This window comes from Lissotriton vulgaris, chromosome 4_1, assembly GCF_964263255.1.
Source record: "Lissotriton vulgaris chromosome 4_1, aLisVul1.2, whole genome shotgun sequence".
In the NCBI taxonomy this organism is placed as follows: Eukaryota; Metazoa; Chordata; class Amphibia; order Caudata; family Salamandridae; genus Lissotriton; species Lissotriton vulgaris.
The window spans coordinates 355,353,044-355,380,141 of record NC_141691.1 but is presented as its reverse complement, the minus strand read 5'-3'; the positions used below and the strand labels follow the sequence as shown (position 1 = coordinate 355,380,141).

General features: G+C 45.1%; 1 protein-coding gene across 1 annotated transcript in view; it reads left to right on the top strand.

Moving 5' to 3' along the window:
- The window catches only part of LOC147718744 (UAP56-interacting factor-like), a 443,554-nt gene that overhangs the window by 76,331 nt on the left and 340,125 nt on the right, over nt 1-27,098 (top strand). The window contains exon 4 of the mRNA XM_086918731.1: nt 26,023-26,129. Within this exon, the coding sequence (XP_086774857.1) occupies nt 26,023-26,129 (107 nt within the window). The remainder of the gene's footprint in view (nt 1-26,022; nt 26,130-27,098) is intronic.

Genomic DNA, 27,098 nt, shown 5'->3' with positions numbered 1-27,098 from the left:
CTATGCTCCTTTTTACACACTCCTATTTGGTTTTATATCTTATGCACTAATACCACCTTCCATTTTTGTAGGTGATTTACACACCAGCTGACATGGAGGAATAGGAAGATATATCCTTTAAAGCGGTCACTGTTCGTTTTCCTTTTCATTTATGAGTGTGTTTTGCACTTGCAGTAGCAAAAGTCCTTAAGAACAGAGGCCCTGATGAAAGCCATGGGAGTTCTTCCCCCGTTTGGCAGAAACATGTTGGCCCCTAAGCAGTCATTTGTTTATACTGTTGTTTTACGCTGTTCTGGTTTTTAAATAGAAAGAGGCTTACAGCTATTAAAGTTCCCTTTCTGTGAGTCCTCTATTCCTTTTTAACTTCACTTTCCTTTACACTTTCACCCTTTGCACTGCATCTTTGTTCAATTTGGTGATCCCACGCATGGTCAAACAAGCGATTGTGGGCTTGACCTCAGTCCAACCAGGCGGTCCTGGAGGTAGTCTCACTGATCTAGAGACACACCAGCCCGGCCCTGTGGATGACCAGATGAGAATAATCAGATCACCAACAAGATTTTGATGGTAATCCATCTCTGGATCTTGGGTCTCACCTACGCTTGCTGGTGGTTACATGCGTTGGATTGTAAACCTTATATAAGGATAATTCTGTTATTTAGTCATATATTTTGCATACAGTATATGGTCCCTGAAACACATTTGGTTTCATGTTAGACACCCAGGTTTCTGTGTATTTCTAGTTTGTAGATTAGGGGATTAAAACCTGGGCAGGTCTTTAAACTTCCCGTAGACCCTCCAAACCCCGTTGATGTTTTCTAAGTTAAACCTCTTGCCAGGCCCAAACCCTCCTTTTTAATACATACTAGCAGCCCGCCCCGGCGTTGCCCGGGGCAGAAGGTGGCTGGGGGCAGCATCGCAGCAGGAGAGGCTCAGCAGAGTGGCCGGGAGCAGCAGAGCGTACTTGCAGTGTTTCCTTGCTCCGGTTTTGTTGGTCCTGGCCGCTTCTGCCCACGCTCGTGTCCGCTGCTCTCCACGACGTCCCGACTTTGAGGAAAAGGCTTCCGAGTACTCGTGGCCCCCGCCCGTCCCTCTGCACGTCCCTCGGTGCACACCCGCGGCTCTTGTCTGCTGTTTCCCCCAACGTCCCGACTTTGAGTAAAAGGCTTGCGAGCACTCCTGGCCCACGGCCGTCCCTCGGTGCGCACCCACAGGCTGCTTCACTTACCTGAGCCGCCGCTCCTCCCCGCGCTGCTGAGTTTACTGCTCTGCCGCTCCTCACCGTTTGTCCGCAGCTCGCCGCCCCTCCCCGCCTGTCCGCAGCTCCTCTTGCTCCTGAACGCCGCTCCTCCCCGCGCTCCCGATGTCATCATGCACGTCGTGGCTGGCACTACTTGCAAGGGACTACTTTTTTTTTTATTTCTAAATTTTTTAAAGAACGTATATTTTTTATTTTTATATAGCCTATGTCCTTCTGCTTGCCCTGAGGTTTCCAAAGATGTCTTGGGTGTTTGGATTGGTGGTGTACTTTTCGAGTTTACCTGGCTCAAAGGACACAGTTCTGTCTTTATAATAGTAGTATAGATAAGATATCTCTTGGGTAGGCCCTGGACAGCCCAGAGGGCAGAGTGCAATGGAAATAAAAAAAAGAAACACGACACGTACTTTTAAGTTTTGCTTGTCCTGGCAGTTGAAACACTTTCTTTTTTTATAAAAAGAAATGTTAGTCAACATTTTTTTATTGTAATTTTCCAAGGATAGCTGCTCAATTCAGTTCATAAACATCGATGCCATAAGCCATTGTCATTTGTAGTTCTAGTGTATCAAAAAATACTTGGTATAAGCCATTTGAAGCATACATAGCATTGAGATATCTTTGCAAGTTATGAAAATTACAGACATATGTTGTAGAGTACCATTCTTGAAGAGGAACAATAGTAACGTAAATAGAAAAAGCCCAAATGCATAACAACGTATCAACATATCTTGCATGACAGGAGTTGAAAAGTACAAATGTAGGGTTCCCTTCGCCCCTGGAAAGAGAAAGAGGGGTAGCAGACCAAAAGAGCAGGAGTGCATCCGCTGAGAAGAGCGTACTCAAGAAGCCTGTCTGAAAGAGATGAAGCGCTCTCAATTCAGGGCTGGCAGGAGAAAAGATGAAGTCCCTTTGAGGGGAACTGTACCAAGGGGCCCCATGTGTAATCAAAGCTCTTTCGTGTGTTTGCCATTATAGCCCTCTGAACCTGTCAAATGAATTTCATGAGCATTTTCCGAAGCTTTGAGAAACTCCCTATTCACTTCGATTGGAATGCCCTGAAACAAGTATAGGATGTGGGGAATCACTGTCCTCTTAATTGCTTTTATGTGACCAATCCAGGTAGGGATACAACAAAAAGGGAGAGAACTGGTCGAACTGTGACGAGACTAAGAATCTTGAAGAACAATGACTACAGTGTAAAACAATGTGAATTCAGCTCCACCATGCTGAGATGAAGCCCATCAGCCCACCACACTGGCGGAGCATTGTCATCTGGGAATGAAATAAACTAATTTAGTGCCGCACACCCCTAATTAGGGGGAACTAGTTCTCACTGTATTCAAAAGACGACTGGTCCGCCCAAGTATGATCTCAAAAGAGTGGTGCTGAAAAAAGTTTTTTGCAGTGCAGAACTGAGTGAGTATTAAAAATGACTACCGGTAAACACAACAATATTTTATTAAGTGTTAACCAGTTGCCAAGACTAAAGAGGTACGTGGCAAGGTTATGGGCAAAAGGATATCATCCGTGAACAATGATATTTTCTGTTCCTCTAAACATAACTGGATTCTGTCCTTATCCTCGCTGCTAGGGGTTCTATACAAAGCGCAAATAGCATGGGGAGAATAGTGACATCCCGGTCTCGTTCACCTTGTCAACTCGAAAATATTTGAGGCTTTACCATTAACCAGGACCTGGGATCTCGGTCTATGATGATTAGCCTTCATCATTTTAAGAAAATGTTCCCTGAACCCAAAGCAACAAATCAGAATGTCCACTCCACCCGTTCAAAGGCCTTCTCAGCATAGAGTGCCAGCAAGACCGACGGGATGCATTTCTTATGTACTTTTTTTTAATTAGGTGGATGATCCAGCATAAATTATCATGGGTCTGGTGACCCTTAAGAAACCCAGACTGGTCAGGGTGGATCAGTTTGTGCATAGTCTCTTCCAACCTATTAGCTAATATCTTGCTATAGGTTTTTCATCTAAATTGAGTAGGGTGATTGGCCTAGAAATGCACACAATTGAGGGTTCTTCCCTGGTTTAGGAAGCACTGTAATTAATGCCTCATCGATGTGGATTGCTCTTTAGAAGCAGCTATAGAGTTAGAGGTCCGCCACCCAAGGCCTAAGGTCCTCACCTAATGTTCTATCGAATTGGGCATTAAAGCAGTCCGGACCGGTGGCTTTACGAATCTAAAGGGTATCTGACTTGTGCTTCCTCTGTCAGGCGATTAAGTGCCTCCTTGGTCTCTGGCGAGACTTGCGGCAAATCAAGCTGGTCTCTGTATCTAGATTGTGCCCCTGGTTCTAGTAAGTCTCCAGTGTACATTTGTCTATAGAAATCTCTGAACGCATGAGCCTTCTCCTTTTCACAGTGGTGGATCTGTACCAATTCACCCCAGATCTGCTCCACATAATCCATCTCCTGTTGGCCCATAATTGTTTCGCTAATAAGGAGCCAATTTTGTTACCCCTTTAGTAACAAATAGATTTGAGGTGCAATAATGTATTCTCGGCTCTATTAGTGTAGGAGCATATAATTTCCCGTTCAGCACCACTACTTTTGTCTGTAATTTGAGAGGGGGCTGACTTGTGTGCCTTCTCGAGCAGTAAAAGTTAATTTTCCAGTGTCAGTCCTTCATTTGTTTTTTGCTGTTGTTGTGTGCTGATCAGGGAAATGCATTTACCACTTTGAACACGTTCCTGTTTGTCAAATAGGATGTATCTTTGGTATTCATCTGTAAAAAGTTGCCTTCCAGATTTCGTCCCGATAGAACCGATCTCGACTAAGTATTTTGGGGACGTACCAATTCTGAAACCCAGAACTCTAGGCCGCCCAGTTACAGACCATCTCTAGAGGGACATGGTCCAAGATAATAATCAGATGGATCTTTGCCACTTGAATAGTGTGATACAATCGTTGACTGAGGAAAATGTTGTCTATTTGAGAGTAGGTTTTGTGGGAGAAAAAGCTATAATCCTGTGTTTAACGATTGAGAGTCCTCCATATATTGATCAATCCCAACTGATGGAGAGCCAATTTAACAGACCTAGGGAACTAAAGGATTCAAAGGAAGCATTGATATCCGTCTTAATTTCCTCTCTCAGCTCCACCTTAAAGTCTCGCAGTGAGGAAAAGAGCTTGGTCCTAACCAGCGCCATGGTCTCCTCTAGGGGAGATGTCACGCCCTCCGTCCTGGCCTCTGCTGGGGCGTAACAGCTCGATATTCTGTTGGGTTGCACTTTTTTCAGTGGCATATAAGCTTGTGGGTGTGTTGGCGTGCCTCCGCATAGAGCGCTCCGGGGGACTCTGGGTACTTTTTTTATTTTTTTTAATTTTTTTTATAAACTCATGCCGACCAAGGACAGGCTTGCAGGTTGGTTTTAAATAGCTTGGTGTCAGGGAGAAATGATCAGTCTGAGATTGCAGAGGATACCCTTGTGTGTTCTCCAGATTACTTCACACACTGCCCTTAGTATGCTGCCTTTGGGGACATCAGGGTACTCTTCCCAGGCAGAGAGGTGCCCTCCCTGCATTTACTTCCGGTATCCAGTTGAGTCATTATGCATGACTATGGAAACCCATTTCCTCTAAGGTGCTCTGTTCATTATTGAGCTTCCCGAATTTCCCATACTGTACTTGTAAGTCCTGACAGCTCAAGTGATGAGAAGGGTGAAGTCCTCCATCAACCTCTTCCAAGGCACTCTCAGCAATCAGTCCCTACCCAAGTGACCAGCCTATCTCATCTCCGGGCTCACTTGGGCGCCATCTTAGGGGCAGGCGTTTAATGTTAGTTTGCAGAGCCCAGCATATGGCGCCTGACCACAACAAGACAGACAGAGAAAATAAATATGGACTTTCGGCTATCTGGTAGACAGGGCTTTACGTCTAGGCCCCAGCTCCATCAGCTTAAACGGTTCCGGAGGCCACTAGGGAGACTCTGCAGGGTGCCATTCTCCCGCCGTCATCATGAGGCCCACACTCCTCTGCAAGGCTGCAATCAGGGTGGAGGTGCCAGCGCAGCTCCTGATACCCTTGCGCGGAAGGTATGGCCAGTCTAATGCCTCCTATCGTGCAGGATCCCTGTGACCACAGCCGTATGCGAATGCCTTCGCCCGAATCCGATCCAGGGCTCACGGTGTGACCGCCATTTGCCCCAGGCTGACCGCACCACTCCTCTTGACTGTGTCTCGGTTGTCCAGCTACCCTCAATGATTGAACTATAGCGAAAGTCTTAGCTCTGTTCCACACAACCCCTGTTCTATATTGTGAAACGTTTGAGCAGTAGGTGCACACAGAAAGGCTCCGATCTGCAGGGTGACAAACGGAGCCTAAGTGGAACGCGTCCACACGGCTTTACAGCCTGGCCACACCACCCCTTTTTTATAAATGTTTTCTTATTGGCATTCATTTCCAATATAAAAAATACAACAACAAATACAGTTGCTCTTCTTTTGACTAATATGTACAAAGTGCTATCCATTTCCTTGTCTCCGATCTCCACCACTCCATTTTTATGCCAGTATTCGGGTCCGGTCAGTTGCATCATTGATTCTCCAGGCCAAAATATGTCCACTATCTCCTCCAAATGGTCTCAAATTCATGTGGTCTGCACCCGGCCGTAAATATGGGGTATTCCATTTTACCACACCAGTCCATTCCCTTAGTCCAAGTCGCCGGGGATGGGGTTTCAGGCTAGTTCCATAGCCTAGCAATATCTCTTTTGGCCACAACAGTTCCCAGTTCCATCAACATCCTATCTGCCCTTGGACCCCCACATCCTCCAGTATGCCAAACAATGTGGTTCTAGGGTGTGCCTCAATCCGTGACCCAACCGTTCTAGAGAGGGTATTCATTACATCAGCCCAGTACTTGTGTATCGATGGACAAGACATACCATATGATAAGGAGGCTGGCTTAGAATATGGTGCATACTTATTTAAGTGATACACTGTGCACTAATCCAGGCAACCATAATGGTGATTTTAGTGGTCTTTGATAACCATAGAAAGCTCTCAAAGTGGTGGCTCTGGAGAGCAGCCTTAGGGCTTATATTGAAGGAGTGTTGAGCAGCTTGTTTCTTCAGTTTAATCATGTAGTGTAGGTTAAATAAAAAAGAACCACACAGTGTATGTATAAAAATACTTCCATTTATTACACAATACATTGGTGTATTTCCTACCCAGAGATATCAACACAAATACACTACTGTAATTCATTTGCAATAAGGTAAGTAGTGCAAAATACAGTAGTCTCCAGGCGGAAACCAAACCATATATTAACAAAGTGGAATGCAAACTGCTGGAAAGGACGGTTCTTGGACCCTAAGATCCAGGGTCTACCCAAGGTAACTACCTACAAACCTCATGGAGGCTGTGTGCTGAGTGTGAACTGTTAGAAATGGGATTTCTGGTTGGCTAGGGCTTGCGTCTAAGCCAGGCAGAAACCACCACTCTAGTCAGGGCAAGGGAGTTACACGCCAAAGATAACACCTGCTCTCACTCCCTTGGTAGCTGTGCACGAGCAGTCCGGTTTATCCCGGAGGCCATGTGAAAAGCATTTGCGCAACCCACACAGCAGCAACATACTAGGCACACCACAAAAAAAAAACTCCACACAAGGTTATATCAAAAATAGCCTTTATATTATCATAAAACACATTAGAATAGTAATCACACAATATACACTGTGCCAACTGCCACTGGGCAATATTTACAGGGGATTATATACACATGACAGGGCCACTGTCAGAACCATCACTTAGTAAAGATAGTAAATGGAGAACATATAATAAGCATAGAACACAACCAGTAATTACTGGCACACTGGACTCAGCATCATCCTGTAATATAAATCATATTATGCATAGTATCTCATTAGGCATGAAATATATCCTGCGCCAACCTCATAAGCCTAAACATATTAGACAATAACCTCCTTAGCATAACATGCCTTAGGAAATAATCTCACTAGCATAAACCACAGTAGAGGATACCTCAAACATAAATACAGTATGCAAAACGGGGCTTAATGGCAGGCACTCAGTGGCACAGCTCCTCGGCTGCAGCGGCCCATAACATTGATAGCGATGATTCTCGTAGGACGGCAAATGTGGGCACTCAGCGGCACAGCTCCTCAGCTGCAGCGGCCCACAATAGCTATAGCGATGATTCACGTAGGACTGCAAATGCTGGCACTCAGCGGCCACAGCTTACCAGCTGCAGCGGCCCAATATAGTGATGATTCTCGTAGGATGGCAAATGCGGACACTCAGCGGCCACAGCTCCCCACAATAGCAATAACCATGAATTTGGTAACACGGGCAAATGCAGGCTCTCGGCGGCAACAGCGTCTCAGCTGCGGCTGCCTATAATACCGATGACTTTGCTAACGCAGGCAAATGCCGGCTCTTAGCTGCAACAGCTTCTCAGCTGCGGCGGCCCACAGTAGCGATAACGATGACTTTCAGCCCGCAGTAGAACCAGAGGCACTGGAATTCTCAACAGAGGCCTCACCTGCGAGGAGAATTCCCCTCAAATAGGAATCCGGATGGCTGATGGGTGAAGTCTAATGTCCCTTAGACTTCAGCAGGAGGCAAGCTCAAATCAGGCCCTTGGGTAGTTGCTTCAGCAAGATGGAGGAAAGTTTCAAAGTCCTTTCCCTCTAGTTACAAGGACAGAGGTTCGTCTTGGCGTCCAGAAGTAACACGTTCTTCCACCAGGAAAGAATTCAAATATAGCACTCACAGGGCACCACAGCTCCAAAAGCAAAAGTCCTCAGCAATCAAGGGGGCAATGCAGGGCCCAGGGAGGAAAGCCCTCATGGCAGTTCCTCCTGGGCCCCAGCAGCAGCATGCCCCAGCAGGTTCAGGAACAGCACATCATCCTAGAAGAGCACCATGGAACTGAAAATTGTCATGGGGTAACAGCCCCTTTACTTATACCACCAAAAGACTTTGTTCTCAAAAGTCACAAGTCACTGAACCCAGCCAGAACCAGTTTGGTGTGGTCCTGGAGCACTTTGTTTACAAGGCTGCATCCTGCCTTTGAGGAAGAGGGGGTCTGCCATCAGCGGCACAGTGGGAGGTGGAGCCATCATTCACCTTGCCAGGCACAGCCCTGCTCAAGTCAAAGTGTCACCCCTCCCCATACTCCAACTGCAAATCTCTCTATTCAACCCACGTCAAGCTCAGCATCCCCTGTCCATCCAAAACCAGACATGCAATTCACATAAGGCAGGCAGACACATGGCACACAGGAATGCCAACTTCTAAAAGTGGCATGGTCTTAATAAATCTGCGCACACCATTGCGCAGCATTTATTCGCACAATTTCATACATACTAGACTTGACCATACTGCTACTCTCATAACAGGAATTACCACTGACACACACTGAGCAGGGAATCCCCCATGCATTCCTATGGAAGGGCAGGCCACTCTCACTCCCACTAAATGTACAGAGTGTCATACCATATCAAGGTAGAGATCCAAAAAGGAATTACCATTCCAGAGAATCCAAGGCCTTCTCGTGGTCAAGCACCGGACACCCGAAATGTGGCCATTGTAATGTGGAGTAAGTGGAGACCCTGAAAAAACATCTTGGGTTCAGTTAAGTGTTGTGGGATGAAACAGTCTTTCTGGTCTGAGTGGAACAGAGGCGGAACTAAAAGCGTCAACTGATCGGAAAGTATCTTAGCTAGGATTTTATAATCCGTGTTCAATAGGGCCATCAGTCGGTAAGAACCCTGATCGGTGGGATTTTGCCAGGCTGATGTAATGAGATTAGTAAAGCCTCATGCAAAGATGTAGGTAGATGACAAGCCTCAAGCACGTTGGTGTATAAGGCGTGTAGATGTAGAACTAACAGGTGGGCATAAACTTTGTAATAGTTGGTGGGCAGGCTGTTGGGTCTAGGGGTTGTGCCTGATGCTAGGGCTCTGGTGGCTTCGAGGATCTCAAAGGGTGTGATTGGTTCTGCTAGTTATTCACGCTGTGTAGGAGTGATGGTGGTTAATTGTATGTGAGAGAAGAAAGTCTGGAGATGATCTTGGTTGAGTCTGATGGTTAACTCCTAGACAGACGCATATTGATGGGTCATTTCAGTATGTATTTCGTGTTGTGTGTAAAGGAAAGGGCCCCGTTTGGGCTCGGACGGCCTGGATAGGATGTTGGGGTTGCTCCTCTCGTATCAATCATGCCAGTAAGTGTCTTGCTCCGTTCCATGCTGCATGAGTACTAGAGGAGTGTTCTGTGTAATTTATGAATTTTGGGTGCTCTAAGAGTGGTATGTTCTCTACTTGCTTCATCCATTTGATGTTTCGCATTCTAGTTGTGTTACTGACTGTCTCGAGCCATAGGGCTTGCGTTCAATTTTGTTAATTGTTTTATCTAGCTGTCTGCGAATGTTTCAACTGATACCCAGATGGTCACTTTAAAGGTGTCCCTTTCGATTAGCTTGTTGTTTGTTGAGCCTTTGTTAATCTCAAAGTATTCTGCTGCTGCGGCACCAAGTGACTGCCGGAATGGTGGGTCTTCCAATGCCGCCGGCTTAAGGTGCCACGTGGGTATGGTTGATGGGACTACCTCCCATGCAAGTTGTAGAGATTGAGGATTGTGCTCTGGGTGTTTGCGGCCTAGGTAATCGATCTGCCGAATTATGGGGAGGAGTTCAGGTAACCCCACAATACGGTCAATTCGAACATGCAAATCATGTGGTGACTAATAATACGAATACACCCGCATCTCAGGGTTATGTGAGCGCCATAGAGCTATAAGAGACTTGAGTGTATCCAATTAGTTAATGCCTGGGTGTTTGACGTGGTAGTGGTGTGTGATGGTGGGGAGGGACGGGCGGATTGAGCAGTTGAGCATAGTGTTGAGGACAGCATTAAAGTTGCCTCCCAGTAGCCATGGAATCTTGGTCCAGTTAGCTAATATACCAGATAATGTGTGGAGGAACAAAGTCTGGCCATCATTGGGAGCAGATATTGTCCCCAGCAGGAGCTGTCATCCATTTAGGTGACCTCTTAGAAGCACATACCTGCCATCTGCGTCCACCACTACCTCTTCCGCCACATACTGGATCCCTGGTTTTACCCAATTTAGCACTCCCTTTGCATAGGAAGAAAGATAGGTGGTAGCACCAGCGCAGATGAAGACGTTCGGCTTCAGGAAGTGTCAAGTGTGTTTTCTGCAGTAGTTCTATGTGGGTGGATTTGGGTTGTAGGTAGGAGTATTCAGAATAACTTCGCAAGGGCGTGTGCATGTTTCATGATCCATGTGACGATATTAGTGTTGGCCATTTTAGAAATGTGACGTGGTCTCGCGTGATCAAGAGAGCCCGCTGTGTGCATCAGTATCAGCAAATTAGGTCATTTGAGGGGGGGAGGGAAGCAGACAGTACAGGGCAGCCCATCAGAGCTAAAAAGAAAAGTGGGAAGGTGGATTCTTCCAACTCATGTAACGTTATTAGAGCTGATGTACAACAGGGATCTGCCCAAACTACTTAGCCTAACTACAGAGTGTGTTGGTGAATCAAAGAGGGCATGGGTAACAAGTACTAACATTTTAAGACCTCTATTGTGTAGCATGTAATATGCAATCTGTGCTAATAAATAGGTGTATACCATGATGTGCTATAATTCTGAATTTTAGTTGTGTAGGGTATCAAGCGCTACATTAATATGATAAGATGTCGATCTGTCGCAGTTCTAGAGCAGGCAATGTACATGGGTGGTGGCCACTGCGTAATCGCTACAGGTCACCAGAAGGCTGCAAGTGCAGCACCACCAACTGATGCTATGAGTTTATATAATGTCATTAGCTGTCAGCAGTGTCTCAGCCGGTGGGGCCGGCGACTCTGCCCTGGTCCCCCAAGTAGTTGAGGAGCCGTCATCGCTCCATAGTTTTGTGGAGCTGGCATCTTGATCAGAGTGTAGTGCATGTTCACGCATCGCAGCTGCTATATATAAAGCTTGTTGTCTCTCCGCGATCACCTGCTTCAGGTTCAATACGACTTTTGGTGGAGGAGGGTGGCCGGTTCGTCCGCCACAACAACGTCTGTGGCTTCTCACATCATTTTGTATTCCCCCATTCTGACAGGAGAGGGACGGGATGTTGAGACCAGTGGCCTCCATCCAGTTCCATGCATCATCCAGGGAGTCAAAGAAATTAGCGGTGCCCTGGCCACCTCTCGGAGGTGGGCAGGAGACGGCAGCGACTAACGTATGTTGAGTTCACGAAGGCAGTGTTTAACTGCCTGAAAGGAGCTCCTTTGTTTTTGCACAGACACAGTATAGTCTGGGAAGAGCATTACCAGGGCATTATTCACCTTGATTTCTTGTAGTTTTTGCACGTCGCGGAGGATGGTGTGTCTGTAGTTTAATAGACAAAACTGAAAGGGCCTGGAATTAGCACCCAGCGGCGGTCTGCGCGTTGGCACCCGATGGGCACATTCAACTGTAAAGGAGGGTGATAACGAGCATCAGGTAGTAGTGCATGAATCTAGTTTTCAGTATCCCCTACTGCATCCTGGCACTTCTCACCCTCCGGTAGACCCACCACCCGTATGTTGTTCCTACATGAGCTGCCCTCTGCATCTTCCATGCTTCTCTCCAAGTTGCTTACTCTGTCTAACAATGATTGCAGTATTGTTGTGTTTTTGTGAGTTGCCGGCTGTAGCTCAGCTAGTGGGAGTTTGGTGTTGTGCATCTTATCCTCAAGTTTGTGGTGGTCCGCTCGCAAGAGGGTGAAATCTGCTATCACTTTGTCAATTTGAATTTCAAGTGATGTGCTTGTCTGATCAAGGGTGCTTCTGATTTTCTCCACTGCCTGTAGAACAGCGTTTACCTTGACGCTTAGTGCCATGTCCGGGTGCAGCACCTCGCCTCTTTTGGTGTTCAGTGGAGGGTTTCTCTGAGTCCATTGCAGATCGTGCCGGCATGGGCAGGGCATTTGAGCGCAAACGTTCCATAACTATCTGTTGAGCAATAGACATCATTGCGTTTTAGCGTCAATCTGGGTTCTGATTGGGGCCCACAGTTCCAGTCAGTCAATCGACAAGCCTGCAACCCAGCAGAACACCAAACATTAGCACCGGCAACCAGAAACCGCCTTGTTCACAGTCGCTAGCATAAAGCCAAACCCACTGTCTAACGGTTCCATAGATGAGCAGGGGTCCACACCGCAGCCAATAACCTGTCCAGATCGCCGACCCCAAGGCAGTAGAGCGGGTAGGTCACAAGTGTAGGCGGTCAATGGAGGAGAGTATATGCAGGCTTCAAGAGTCGTCAAATCACAGTGACCAGTCTCTTGGGAGTGGCACGGTTTTGTTTGTGTTGTTTGTCTCCCTACATAATTGCTTTTGAATAGGAATGAATCGTCCTGTAGGTTTATGTTCAGGCTAGGTATGGCTCTCCTGCTTACGAATTATCAATAGTTGATGGCGAGTCCCACCTGTGCCCCGGTGATTAGGAGAGTGGTTCGCTGTAGAAAAGTAGGATCTGCTTTCATGTCCGTATTTTGTTTTTTACTAGTCTGACTGGGATCCTGCTAATCAGGACCCCAGTCACTGTACTTTCTCCCTAAATGGACTATGGGAAGTACTTCTGTACATCCACAATTGGCTACTGGTGTACCCTTCTAAGTCCCTAGTATATTGTATATGCATTTATATAGCGCTTACTACCCCAGAAAAGGCGTCAAAGCACTTTTTCGGCAAGAAGCATGCTACTCCAGAACCCATAATGGATTAGTGTTGAAATAGTATGGTGAAATATGAAAGTAATTTGAGTGCTGGATTAGTTAGTCAGTTATTTGGATTGAGAAGGATAGCTCCGGGGTAGGAGAGGGGGGAAAAAGGTTTGCATTTTTATAGTGCTTGCTACCCCTGATGAGGTGTAGAAGTGCTTTTTGGGCGAGTAGCCGCTACTCTAGGACAGATAGAAGTAGTGGTGAATTTGTATAGAGAAATATGAAATTTGAGAAGTAGGCATGTTAGTCTGTTATTTTGATTGAAAGGATAGTGGAGGGATAGAAAAGTTATGGTTTCGATTTTTTTGTTTTTAGTTTTGCTTTGGAGGTCATAGCAATAGGAGGAGGCTTGGGATGCGTAAAAAGGGATGTGGGGGAAAAGTCAGAAGGTAGAGTTTAGAAAGGCTTGCTTTGGGGGATCGTTCTAGTAAAAGAGGTGTCAGATGATGCAATGAGGGGTAGAGTAGGGAAGAGTCTAGAAACGGTTATTTTGTGGATCATAGTAGCGATATGGGGGTTGGGATGAATGAGAGAGTGGATGTAGAGGATATATTGAGAGCGGTATAGGGCGAGAACAAGGTAGTGCATTGGATATGCTGAATTAGAAGAAAGTAATACATATATAGATCCAGAAGTACATGGAAAGTATATAGATGCATAAAGGAAGTAAGTACATGTAGATTAAAGATATTGCTAGAGGAATAGGGTGCGAAATAGGGTGGTGCATTGGGCAGAGTAGTAGTTAGACGTTTGAGATGAGTCCGAGTTGAGGTAGATGATATTCTGAGAGCGGTAGGAATAGGGTATTGCAATGCGTGCTATTTTAGGAGAAAAGTAATCAATATATAGATCCAAGTACATGGAAGGTATATAGATGCATAAAGTAGGTAAGTATATGTAGATTAAAGATGCATTAGATAACTCTGGTTTTCAAGTGTTGTTGTACTTCAAAATGTATTTTTTTTAACAATTCTACATGTTTATACAAACCAACACACATATAGGTACTTATCTATAATACAAAGAAATGCTTATATACAGAGTGATATGCGGTATCTTTGTTTGCTTATGGTGCTTATGTGCAGAAGAGCCCATTCTTGAGTACTTTTCTGAAGATAAGGTGGTTGTTCGTGGATCTTATGTTGGGGTAAAGAGTTCCATAGTTAGGCTGCTTGAACAGGGAAGGTTGTGACACCATGGTTTTTTTCTTGTATCTTGGGATTTTGAGGTGAGGTGCCCCTCTAGAGTGGAGGTTCCTTTGTTGAATGTGTTTAGTGATTTTATTCCTGATGAATAGCGGTCCCATTCCATATATCGCTTTGTGGGTGATAATAAGCAGCTTAAACATGGATCTTCTGGCAACCGGTAACCAATGCAGGTCTTTCAAGGCAGGGGAGATGTGGTTTCCCGGTTTGATATGCAAGAGTAGTCAGGCAGCCGAGTTCTGAATCCGTTGTAGTCTTTTCATGGTCGTTAAAGGTGATCCTTTGTAGAGGCTTTTGACGTAATCAAGTTTGGACAGAAAAAGGTGTCATATGGTTACTACGTTTCTATATATTGTGTTAAGTTAGCATGTGCTTATTAAATGTTTAAACACCATATTTTCTTTCTGCTTCGGTTTGCACACGACACCTAATTGTTATTGTAGCTTTTAACCTAGACGAAAGATGTGATTTATTTGAGAATAATGTTATTGCACTGGTATCAGTCGTGCTTGGTACACTTGGTACAACTGTCTGCACACTGAGAACTGCACACTCTAAGAATAACCTAACACAAGGTTGCTGAAGGCCTGATCCTCGCACCATGTTAGTCATAACACAAATAATGTTGCTGCCAATATTGGGCTCTACGCGGGTTTAAGATACAGTTACAGGGAATGAATCAACACACTTGATGCTTCGCATGCTGAGAGCTGGTAGCGGTTGATGTGATCTCCTCCTACTGAGAATTAGAGGTATGGGTCCGCCCTGCTAAGAACCCAGATGAGACCTTCTTAGATCTAATATAATATGCTAATTAGGGTGCGCGAAATATAGGTGATACAGAATTCTATAGATCTTTGCATCATAACATGCTATCACCTTTTGCTTATTATGGATTAGTGACTATGCTGCTAACTCTGATTTTTATAATATGTATGTTGATATTATATAAGATACTGCGTTTGAGAATGTTGCATTTAAAAATAAACATTTCAAATTTGCACGTGTGTTCTCTGCCTCCCAGTTTCGGTTTGTAATGATTATATAACGAAAGAGTGTTCATGTGTTCCACGATACCTGAGGTATTCTAAGTTCATGTTCTGGATTGTCTAAGTCATTGGTAAGTTATTACTACTGATGAGACACTGTAGCTAGCTTGGTAAGGGGATTTCTGAAACAAAGGTGAGTTTTGGGTCACCCTAACTCACCCAGGTTCTAGATCTCTGTGCACAGTTCTGTGGGAGAACGGAAACCCTGCTACAAAGGGAGATGGTAGCTTGGACCTAGTGTGGAAATCCTAAATGGGGAAAGATATGTCGCAGAGCTTTTATAGTAACAATGCTTGATTTGCTAGTCTGTCCACTTGGGCATTCATAGATAGCTTGGAGTCCATGGTCATTCCAAAGTTTCTTACTTCCTTCAATACTTTAGGCGGTGATCCCTGTTCGTCAGCCTAGGCCGCAAGCGGGTCATAATCTTTCCAATTGCCACACATGAATATTTCCGTTTTGGAAGCATTTAATTTGAGATGGCTCCAGGGCTTTGTGACAACTGAAAATTGGTGAACTTTCAATTTCTTTGGGGCATTCCAGTTGAAGGAGTATTTGCGTGTCATCTGTATAGTTATAGCACATGAGGTGAAATTGATTGACCAGTACTGGTAATGACTTCATGTAGATGTTGAAAAGCACAGGCTACATGATAGAACCTTGAGGGACCCCTGTTTTGGTGGAGTATAGTCTGAACGAAAAGGTGGAGTATGGATGACATTGGTTCTGTTTTGAAGGTAGGATGTGATCCAGTCTAGAGCAGTTCCGGCTTCGTAGAGTCTGTATCGGAGTGTCATGGTCAACCATATCAAAGGCAGCAGAGAGGTCCAAGAGTAGTAGCGCAGCAACCCCATTGCGGTCAACTGCATTCTTCAGGCCATCCCAGATGGCAAGGATGGCAGAGTCTGTGCCTCTTCCTGGACGGAAACCTGTCCGGAAGTCTGAAGGTCTGGCATTCTCTTCCATGAATTGTGACAACTGGGTGAATGCTGCTCTTTCTATCAGTTTACCCAGGAACGGTCCATTTGTAATGGGTCTGTACTTGTCAGGCTTCAGCAGGTCCAAGTTTGAATTCTGTCTGAATAGTACCTTCTCTTTGATTTTTTGATAGCTGTTTTTGTTTAATCTGTTAATTTTCTGTAGGTGAAATTTGTCTTGTTTGGCGTTTGTTTTGAACCAGGCACGTTGCAGTTTTCTAATTTGTTGTTTTATGTCTTTTATCTCTATTTCTCCAAGGTGCTTGCTTTCTTTTGTTCTGTTGTGTGGTTTTGAGTTGTATCAGGCTATCAAAAGCTTCCTCTAGCCACTCATAGTTTAACAGAATTTGTTTCCCGATCTGTACTGGATGTTAGTTGTGTTTCGAAGTGTTACAAATTGAGTTTGTTCCACGGTCGATATGTGGATGCATGTAAGGTGGATTTAGGTGAGTTCCTTACTGTTGTTTTGTGTTGGAAAGCAAGCAAGTGATGGTCTGACCATGTGACTGGAGTTATAGTTTGAGAGGTAACTAGTTCGGTATTAGCAAAAATGACATCTAGGATGTGTCAAGGGATGTGTTCGGGTTTGTGGACGATCTGATGCAGATATTCGCATTGTGCCGGATTCTAGCCGCAAGGACCTCAATAACGAGCGTAAAGAGAAGTGGTGACAGGGGGCAGCCCTGTCTGGTACCCCTCTGGATGGGAAACTCACGCGATAGCGTACCATTAACCCTTACCCTCACCCTTGGACCCGTGTAAAGCAGTCTGATCCATGCTGTGAACTTCGGCCCGAATCCAAACCTCTGCAAAACAGCAAACAGAAAGGGCCAGTGCACTGCATCGAACGCTTTTTCCGCGTCCAGGGAGAGGAACCAGTGTGGGTCCTCTCTCTCCTTTACCTCTTGGAGCCAATTATGGGTTCTTCTAAGATTCAGCTTTGTTGCCCTATCAGGCAAAAAACCCGACTGGTCCATATGTACCAGTCCCGTTATTATTGCGTGTTACATTCTTGTGTGCCTTGTACATAATCAAGTCATTTGGGTAAAAAATAACTACCATGTATAGAAACTTGGGGCCCTATTTAAAAAATTGTTAAATTTGCAAATTCAATGAAAAGACAGCTGCTACCTAGTTGAAATAACTGATTTAGGGTGAAATAAACTATTCTAGCGTAGTGTCCACCAGCCTCATCTCCAGTTAGCGGAAGTAGGTCTGTCCAAAGCTGACGGTGATTCTGAGGTATCTTGAACACGGAGATCAGTGAACTTAGCTGAATATTCCCCAAAAAGCTCTACCTTGAAGTAAGAATGAGAAGCTGATCACGTAGGAGATCCCCCACCCTATGCCTGTGTGAAGGAAAATCTGGGTATCAATAGTGTGCCTCTTTATAAAGGGTAGATTTCCATTTGGTGACCACTTGGGTGGAAATTTCTGCAGCAGCATTGGCCACGCCCACAAGATCTGTCATCAGGTTTGACCGTTGTCTGTATATCGGTTCACAAAATAGGTCATTTTGGCTTAACATCTGCCTGTGTTCTATCTCGAAAGTATACAAAAGAGCGATGGACGGAATGCTTCAATTAATCTCAGCCCCTGTTAATAACTTGGCCTCCATGGTAGTCCATCTTTATTTTGCACACCATGCCACCTCAGCTTTTCCCTAGTTGTAGAAAACAATTAATTGGTCAGATTTTCCACTACCATTTTGTCTGAGGTAGTACGTTTTCTGCTGGAAGAAAGAGTTTCGAAAAGCTAACGATAAATTACGCCTAGGGCAATATCCATTAGTTGAACATCCACACTTTTATAACCCCACCAAAAATATGATCTCAAGCAGATTGAAGTAACTATAGAGTGATGTGTTTAAAATTAACCTTACATCAAGCATGTTGTGATTCCCCCACCCCCTTCCGCCACACTATGTACATTAACCACAGCATCCTGAAGCCCAACATTTAGAAGATGATGAATATGGGATCGAAGTCTGTATGACTTGTACAAGATAGGAGTCATCAATATGATGCGTCTATGGCCTCAGCCTGTGATACACAAGCTAGTGGCTTGTTTTCTCCATAGCTTCATTAAGTAATGTTGGGTATGTGCTACAGCCAAGGTCAGGGTTTATTTACTCTAAATCGTCCTTGAGTTGCAACACTCTTCTCTTTACATAAGATCAACACTGTTGTTCCAGACGCCGTAGTGCACTATTTGCTTATTTATTTATGTGTTTTATAAAATGTTACACACCACTTAGGCCACTTTCAGAGTTCAGAAACTAAAGGAAGGAACATGCAATCTTCAGTTAATGGACTGTTGTGTGAGGGTCATGGACTGTCTTGGCAATTAAATCAATGAATAAAAATTGTTAAATTTAAAGATTTGGTGAGAAGTATTTTAACTCCTATGTTGGCCTCGTGGCTAATGATTTTGTTTATGTATATATAGGGATAAACCCAACACTTTATTTTCTTTACTATTTGTTGTAGATATTGCATTTTCGTGTTTATATTTAAATAGTGTTGAGTATTTAAAGGAATTAAGTCTTTCAAGTTTAAAAGAACATGAATACATCAAAGTTTTAACATTGAGTGAGTTGGCCTAGCCTGATGCCCAGGGCGGGCGGTTCTCGATCCGACTGTCTGCAGTCACTCCCAAGAGGATGATAGTCTTAATGAAGGTCTGTTTCAGTTTCAAGAATTAGATTTTCAGCAGTTTCCTGAACTTTAGATATGATAATTCTATATGGAAACTAGAGCGGAGTTTGAACCAAAGTTCTGGATCCTGAACCCCCATGGATCTTCCAGTGCACTCATTTCTATTAAAGGAACAATGTTGTATTGTAAACCCGTTCCCGAAGGAAGAAAGGACCTTGATCTGCACAATGTTTTTACCTTAATTTTGAATTCATGTAGAAGCCAAAATAGAGCTTGCAGGGCTGGCTTTACATTCTGTTTCCATGTGTGAAGTCATGTTCTAAATGCCCGATTTTTACAGTCTGGAGAGGTATTTTTTTTAAAGGTAATGTAGACTACATTACATTAGTCTAAGCAGGCCTTGACCAAATCACATATAAGGTCCATGCAGTGGACCAGTTGCTGGAGGGAAAGTTTTGTTTCGCTGGGTAGCATCTTGGAAGTTAGTGCTTTGATTTGTTGAGAGAAGTTGATGCCTGAATTAAAAATGATCCACAAATGATTTAGTTTCAAGCGGAGTAATTTGGTTGATGAACATCAGTAATTTACTAAATTTTGTGTTGGAGGAAACTTTTTTTATTATGTTTTTTTTATTTATATTTTTGAAGGAAGAAAGCTGAACCCGCTGAAAAATTGGGTGACTTTATGTAGTACTATACAGGCACATGCATCAATATTGCTTTTTGCGATTCCTTAATTGCGAAAAATAAGGAATCGCAATTAAGGAATTGCAAAATGCAATGCATCAAGAAATCGCTAAATAAATTGCGATTTCTTAATATTCATTAATTGCGACTCGCAAATTGCGATTCGCAATTAAGGAATACCTCCCTATTCATTCCTATGGGCCTAAAGGCCCATAGGAATGAATGGGAAGACATTCTCAATTTGCGATTAGCAATTAGCGAATCGCAAATTAAGAATGCGATTTCAAAGGTGCAGGGGTGTCCAAAGGACACCCTGTTGCACCCCCTGAAATCAATCTGTGCACATATGTTGTGCACGCACATGTCCTTAGGGCATGTGTGTGCACAACATGAAACTTTGAAAAATGCACAAAAGTGCATTTTTCAAAGTTTTCGCAAATTACCATGAGGTTCAACCTCATGGTAATTTGCTCCCTCTAATTGCGAAATAGCAATTTTTTAAAGTTTCATGCATTGCATTTAAGGAATCGCAAAATGCGATTCCTTAAATGCAATCGCAATTTGAGAATTCGCAAATATTTGCAAATTCTCAAATTTCGAGGGCCTTCACCCTTCATGAATTCCAAAAGCAGATTTTGCGATCGCAAACGGCCGATTTTTGCGATTCGCACCGTTTGCGATCGGAAAATCCTTTGATGCATGTGCCTGTTAATGCCCAATTAGGGCGAGCTGAGCCGGTCTTATCAAAAACAATGTATTAAAGATCTGTCATTTTGAGTGTGCATCTGACATAGAAGCTCATGTACATTGAGAGATTCTGTGTTTTGATGTTACAGAAGCTGTTGTACTTGATCTATCAGGGCTCATTGTCCGTTTCGCAGTCTCCTGGAACATCAATCGGCCGCCCCCCCTCACCCTTCATTTTTTGTTTTTATAAAGAAGTTCCCCAAGGCTTCCTCAATGATGTTTAATAGTGTGCATTCTGGTGGCCCACATTAGTTCGTACATTTGTCTATCACAGATGAGATCATTTTATTTTGCTTTAGTCTTTTTCTGGTTTTGTGAGTCCAAAACCTTTCTCAAACATTTTCTTCTGTTGGGTTGTTTATATTCCGGTGTTCTGTTGAATCAGACTATACAGTGCATTTTTAGGTCTCGACCTCTGCTAATGCGCTTGGGCATTGCAGATGTCGAGACTTATAGAGATGGATCCACGAAAGCTAAACCAGGCGGATTGTGCCGAGTGCATGTGCCCGTGCACGCGCTTTCCATTTGCTCTCCGAGCCGCCTGCCTCGCATCATTGTATCAGACCCGCCACAGCAATGCCGAGAGCTTCACTTCAAAGGGATCCGCTCCCCCGCCCCCTACTTCACACTTCAAAGGAATACGCCCCCCCCGCAATGCCAACAGCATTTCGCGGCCGCTTTTCATTTCATTTCGCGGCCGCTTTTCATTTCATTTCACGGCCGCTTTTCATTTCATTTCGCGGCCTCTTTTCATTTCATTTCGCGGCCCCTTTTCATTTCATTTCGCGGCCCCTTTTAAGTATCTTGCGTGTCTTTTGAGCTTGTTTATTCATCCGATTCCTAACATATGGCATGTACTGAACAGTTATGTACTAGACCTGGCAGAGTGGGTGCCCTTTGAACTTTTTTTTTTTTTTTTTGCAAGCACGCATTTGTCCTGATCAGAATTGGTGGAAAGCATCAAACCACCAGATACTTAATGCTATGGTAATCTTTTTGATTCATTTAGTCTTTTTCGTCTATTTATTTCTTGAAAGCGAATCATTTTCTCCCGTTACTATCTGTATTTGAAGAAAATTCGCTCACAACTGGGTCGGCTTTGAAAGTAACATTTACTGCCTGTTGACAGCAATGCCATCAGTTGTATTATTTTTTTGACATTTGAAAGACCGAGGGAATGTGCTCGCTTTCCATAAACTTCCTCCGTGGTTTCTCCCTTCGGGCGATATATGGCATTCCTAGATGCGTGTATCCATTAGTGACAGCGCCTCGGTAATTGTGGTCTAAGGACCCCTGTGCGGTGCTCTGTCGTGGTCTGTGTTCTCCGGCATATTTAAAGGCTTGGCGACTCCACCCCATGGCTGTCCAAACACACTTTCTCCACAAGCCCCAACATCAAAAGAGCTAAGCCGAGGCCACTGGAAATTGGAACCACAGGGTTCTGTATATCAACTTCACCACTGTGATGGGCAGTGATTTCTCTCCATAATGCTAATTTTACAACAACGGGCCCCAAATCGGTCAGCAGGGACCTCGGGGAACATACTTTGTACATGCAACACTGGTCCCATGCAAGAAAATTGGAAAAATATAAAATATAGACAGTCAATCTATATTGAGAGTGACATGTCCAGCCAGACAGTTGTCTTTACACAAGTCAGCCAGTGTGGAACACCAGCCTGTGCCCAGCACTAACAGAGCGGGTACAGAAGGTGAATATAGACAGCAAAGAAGGGCTTTATAAGGCAAAACAAATTTTTCTGTTATAAATGCAATTGTACAGAATATTTCAACAAAGCACCATTAAACCACATAGTAATCACGTTTTAGTTTTTGGTACTTAAAGGTCGACGGCGTTTCGGACCCCTAGTAAATCACGGGGACCATCATCAGGACATTTTCAGTGAAAGCCTTAACAATAATTTAGCCTCTAAATGCCAGGGATCCTAAATAGAAAACGGCAGTAGAAAATTGCGCACGCCCGCAATCAGGCGAGGGGTGCCGCAGTACACGATGGTATCCGTCGGCGGCCAGGGGAACCGGGTGAGTCGGTTTCCACTCGCGCTTCCTGGTGTGCTGATTCTCTCCATAATGCATCTTTTCTTAAGATCTGGCAGGTGTGTCTCTCTGTGCATGTAATGGGGAAGAAAAGCGAGATGGCTCTTTATTTACAGCACCACCACATTATCACTCAGCACCACCACATTATCACTCAGCACCACCACGGCAACACTCAGCACCACCACGGCATCACTCAGCGCCACCACGGCATCACTCAGCGCCACCACGGCATCACTCAGCGCCACCACCGCATCACTCAGCGCCACCACGGCATCACTCAGCGCCACCACGGCATCACTCAGCGCCACCACCGCATCACTCAGCGCCACCACCGCATCACTCAGCGCCACCACGGCATCACTCAGCGCCGCCACGGCATCACTCAGCGCCGCCACGGCATCACTCAGCGCCGCCACGGCATCACTCAGCGCCGCCACGGCATCACTCAGCCCCGCCCCGGCATCACTCAGCCCCGCCCCGGCATCACTCAGCCCCGCCCGGCATCACTCAGCCCCGCCCCGGCATCACTCAGCCCCGCCCCGGCATCACTCAGCCCCGCCCCGGCATCACTCAGCCCCGCCCCGGCATCACTCAGCCCCGCCCCGGCATCACTCAGCCCCGCCCCGGCATCACTCAGCCCCGCCCCGGCATCACTCAGCCCCGCCCCGGCATCACTCAGCCCCGCCCTCCCCCCCCCCCCCCCGGCATCACTCAGGCGCGCCCCCCCAGCATAAGTGTGGCCGGGTATTCTCAGACGTGATTCCCTTGCTCACTTTGCCACTGGATTCAAGCAAGCCGGGCTGAAGACGGCTGGAATGCCAGAAACCGGTCCTCGGAAGCTTGTTTCCGGTCCAGGAAAGGCATGGCTTGGCAGTTCGGGCTGGACTGTTCCCATGAGGCACAGGGTCAGACTGATTTGCATATAGCCATGTCTGAACTGGGGTGGCAGAGTGGGCTAAAAAACGGTGATAAATTAAACCCAGATCTTTTGACTGGGTGTGAGTGTTTGATTGGTTCAGATGCTCCGTCCATTACCACCCCCTTTTTTACCGCTTTTGGCTGCCATAAGTGTGGCAGGGTATGCTCAGACGTTGAGTCCCTTGCTCACTTTGAATGTTAAATGTCGTATACTTGTAAAGCGCACAGCTGCCCCAGCAAAGGGGCGTCCCGGCGCTGTATACCGCTGGGGAACCCATCCTGGCTTTTCCTGTGAGATGGTCCCTCCTGTGGATCTCCAAGGTGAAGACCAGCATCCCCGGCGCTGATGGGGCCTTTAGTAGAGATTAAGCAAGCTATTGCCCAGAGTTGCTGAGTGGGATCCATGGTTGGAGTAGGCACCGAGGCGAGAATTATCGAGTCCGCTGACCATGGCCCAAGACCCTGCCGCGTCGGGAATCGAACCCTGGTCCTGGCCCGACCTCTGCTTCCGGGGCTGCCGCCTCTAACCAGTGAGCCACACCACTCTACTTTGCCACTTGATTCAAGCAAGCCAGGCTGAAGACGGCTGGAATGCCAGAAACCGGTCCTCGGAAGCTTGTTTCCGGTCCAGGGAAGGCATGGCTTGGCAGTTCGGGCTGGACTGTTCCCTTGAGGCACAGGGTCAGACTGATTTGCATATAGCCATGGCTGAACTGGGGTGGCAGAGTGGGCTAAAGAACGGTGATTGATTAAACCCAGATCTTTTGACTGGGTGTGAGTGTTTGATTGGTTCAGATGCTCCGTCCATTACCACCCCCTTTTGTACCACCCCAGCATCACTCGGCGCCGCCCCAGCATCACTCGGCGCCGCCCCATCATCACTCGGCGCCGCCCCATCATCACTCGGCGCCGCCCCATCATCACTCGGCGCCGCCCCAGCATCACTCAGCGCCGCCCCAGCATCACTCGGCGCCGCCCCAGCATCACTCGGCGCCGCCCCAGCATCACTCGGCGCCGCCCCAGCATCACTCGGCGCCGCCCCAGCATCACTCGGCGCCACCCCAGCATCACACTCGGCGCCACCCCAGCATCACACTCGGGGCCTCGACAGCATCACACTCGGGGCCTCGACAGCATCACACTCGGGGCCTCGACAGCATCACACTCGGGGCCTCGACAGCATCACACTCGGGGCCTCGACAGCATCACACTCGGGGCCTCGACAGCATCACACTCGGGGCCTCGACAGCATCACTATGCGCTACCACAGCATCAATCAAACCATTCAACAAAAACTGGTTCAAATATGTTCTGTCAGTGTTTCAAGCTTTATTACAAATGTCACAAAAAAGATGTTAATATTTCACTTCTGTTCCTGGATTTTCGTCACAATAAAATACACTGAACATAATCTTCACAAAAGTTATTTTCAAAAGTTTAAGCTATTGCCATTATAAATTACAATCACTTTTATTTAAGTATTAATTATTAAAAAAAATTAAGCCATTGTTATTTGTGATATCAATACATCGAAGTCCCGTAAATAAAAAGCATGTTGCATTACAAATGCTATAGGTGTCACATTTGCGAAAGTTATAACTATTGGCATTGTAAATGACAAAACTATTAATTTAGCTATTCTCCAAACCAACACATAAATAAAAAAAATTGTCATTTACAAGACCAATAGCTCAAACTTTCATAATGCAAGACCTATTGCATCGCAAATGCTTGTTTTTTTTTTTAAAGGTTTAGCACAGAGATGAATAAACTCCAGCTGTGAAACTGCTAACCTGCCTGAATAAAGAGGCCTTCTTTTTTTGCCTCCCCTTAATGGCATGTGATTTTTAACTAATAAGGCAGTTTTCATCGGTTTCCCTTTTCCCCTCTTTTTTTCTCCTAAAAAAGGAAAACAGTAAAAGTTGTCCCGTAAGCATAGATCTTTTAACCTGCACTTCATTCTCAAATGAGGTTTTACATGGGCTTCTGTTTTATGCAGTTGAACCCAGATCTCCATCCAGTCGTGACAGAACTTAGTAAATAGCAATTAGAATTTGTTGTAAAGTACTAGAGTGGTTAAAGTACAAACAAGTGGCAATAACTAACAAGCATTAGGGACGTCACAATGAAGAGCATTGGCAATGAGTAGAATTTTTTTTGGGTGGAGGGGCAGTATGTACAGGATAGTCCGTGTCTGTGCGCACAAGAGCTTGAGAGTATGTCTTTTACCAAATGAGGGACCTATCTGAGTATGTATGGTTCATTTTGATGATCTGCGATTGTGGTTTGTTGGAGTAGGCATCAAGTGACGCTATTAATGAAAACTGGTTGAGGCGAATTTGAGACTGGGTGGGGATTTGAGCAGTGGTGTGGACTGTGAATTGAGTGGTGTATTTGATTACCTATGAAGGGGTGGGGGCTGGGGAGTTTTGTTGGTGTCCGGGTAAGGGTTGATGCAAACCATGTTATTTACCAGCATACACTATATTCAGTTTCTGATTATTTTTCAGAGTTTTTGTTCGGTTTTAGGAGCAGTGAAATAGAAAATCTCGGAAGTATTATCTTTAAGCTACATTTTCAGTGTTCTTTTTCTATTGTGTTACACGCTCATGATCTTTTTTTTGTTTTTTTTGTTTTTTATAGAATTGCATAGTACGTCGTATTATCTAATCTGCTAGTAAGATTCTGCTTCATAAATGTCTTCCAGGGAGGCTGGTCAATGCAGGTTGTGAAAGTTAACAGTTGGCAGGAAAAAATAAACCGAAGACGACTGCAACAGAAACGTGCATTCAGATCACCAGGTTTATACAAGAGGTACAGTAAGAAAATAATGCGGTTTTGTTTCTTGTTTAAAACGTATGCGACCATGATACAGTCCTGATAATGATCTGAAGCATCAATGAAGATTCAAACATCAAAGATATTATTCCTTTTTAACACAGAAATGGGTTAGTTCTTTACCGTGACATAAAGCCCTACTATCTAAAGCATAGTTCTCAGCGCATTTGAGCATAAGCCTTTGACAGCCTGGTCGTTTAGGTGTTCTAATAGATGGGACGGGATTTGGTTCAGCTTCTCAACCTGTTTTGGAGATTGTCATTTTTTGTTTCTCCCTATTTAAGGCTGGTAGGCTTTATTGGACAATCAGTGTTTTCGGTCTACCTTTGTAGTGGGCAACCACCAGGGTTGGGGGAATTCCTCTCTTCACCATGAGATTCTCTCTAAATTCCTAAAAGATGGAACATGCCCATGCATATGCACACATGCGCGATTCAGGGGTGCAACAGGGTGTCAATGTGACACCCTACCACCCTTGAATGTGTTCCCTCCCCCCATTACCGAATCTGTATTTACCGATTCGGTAAATCCCATTAATTCCTATGGGCCTCCATAGGAATGAATGGGAATTACCGAATCGGTAAATACAGATTCGGTAAATTTCGAATCGTACCGATTCGGTAATACTTATCAAATTTTTTCCTACATAGCATTTATCGATTCTAAAATACAGAATCTGTAAAATTCCGTATTTTAGAATCGGTAAATTAGGATTACGTACATCTGGCCCCTAGTTTGTTCCCAGTCTGTTAAAAGGCTGATAAAATGGACTATTAACCATTTCGATGCTAGTGACGAGCTCAGCTCGTCATGATGCACGGTTGAGCTGTGCTGATGACGAGCTGAGCTCGTCATGAATACAGGCTAGGAGCAATTTCCAGCACTGGGGGGGAATACGCCCAGCAGCCATGTGGTTAATAAAGGATCATCCCAGACACTGTTATG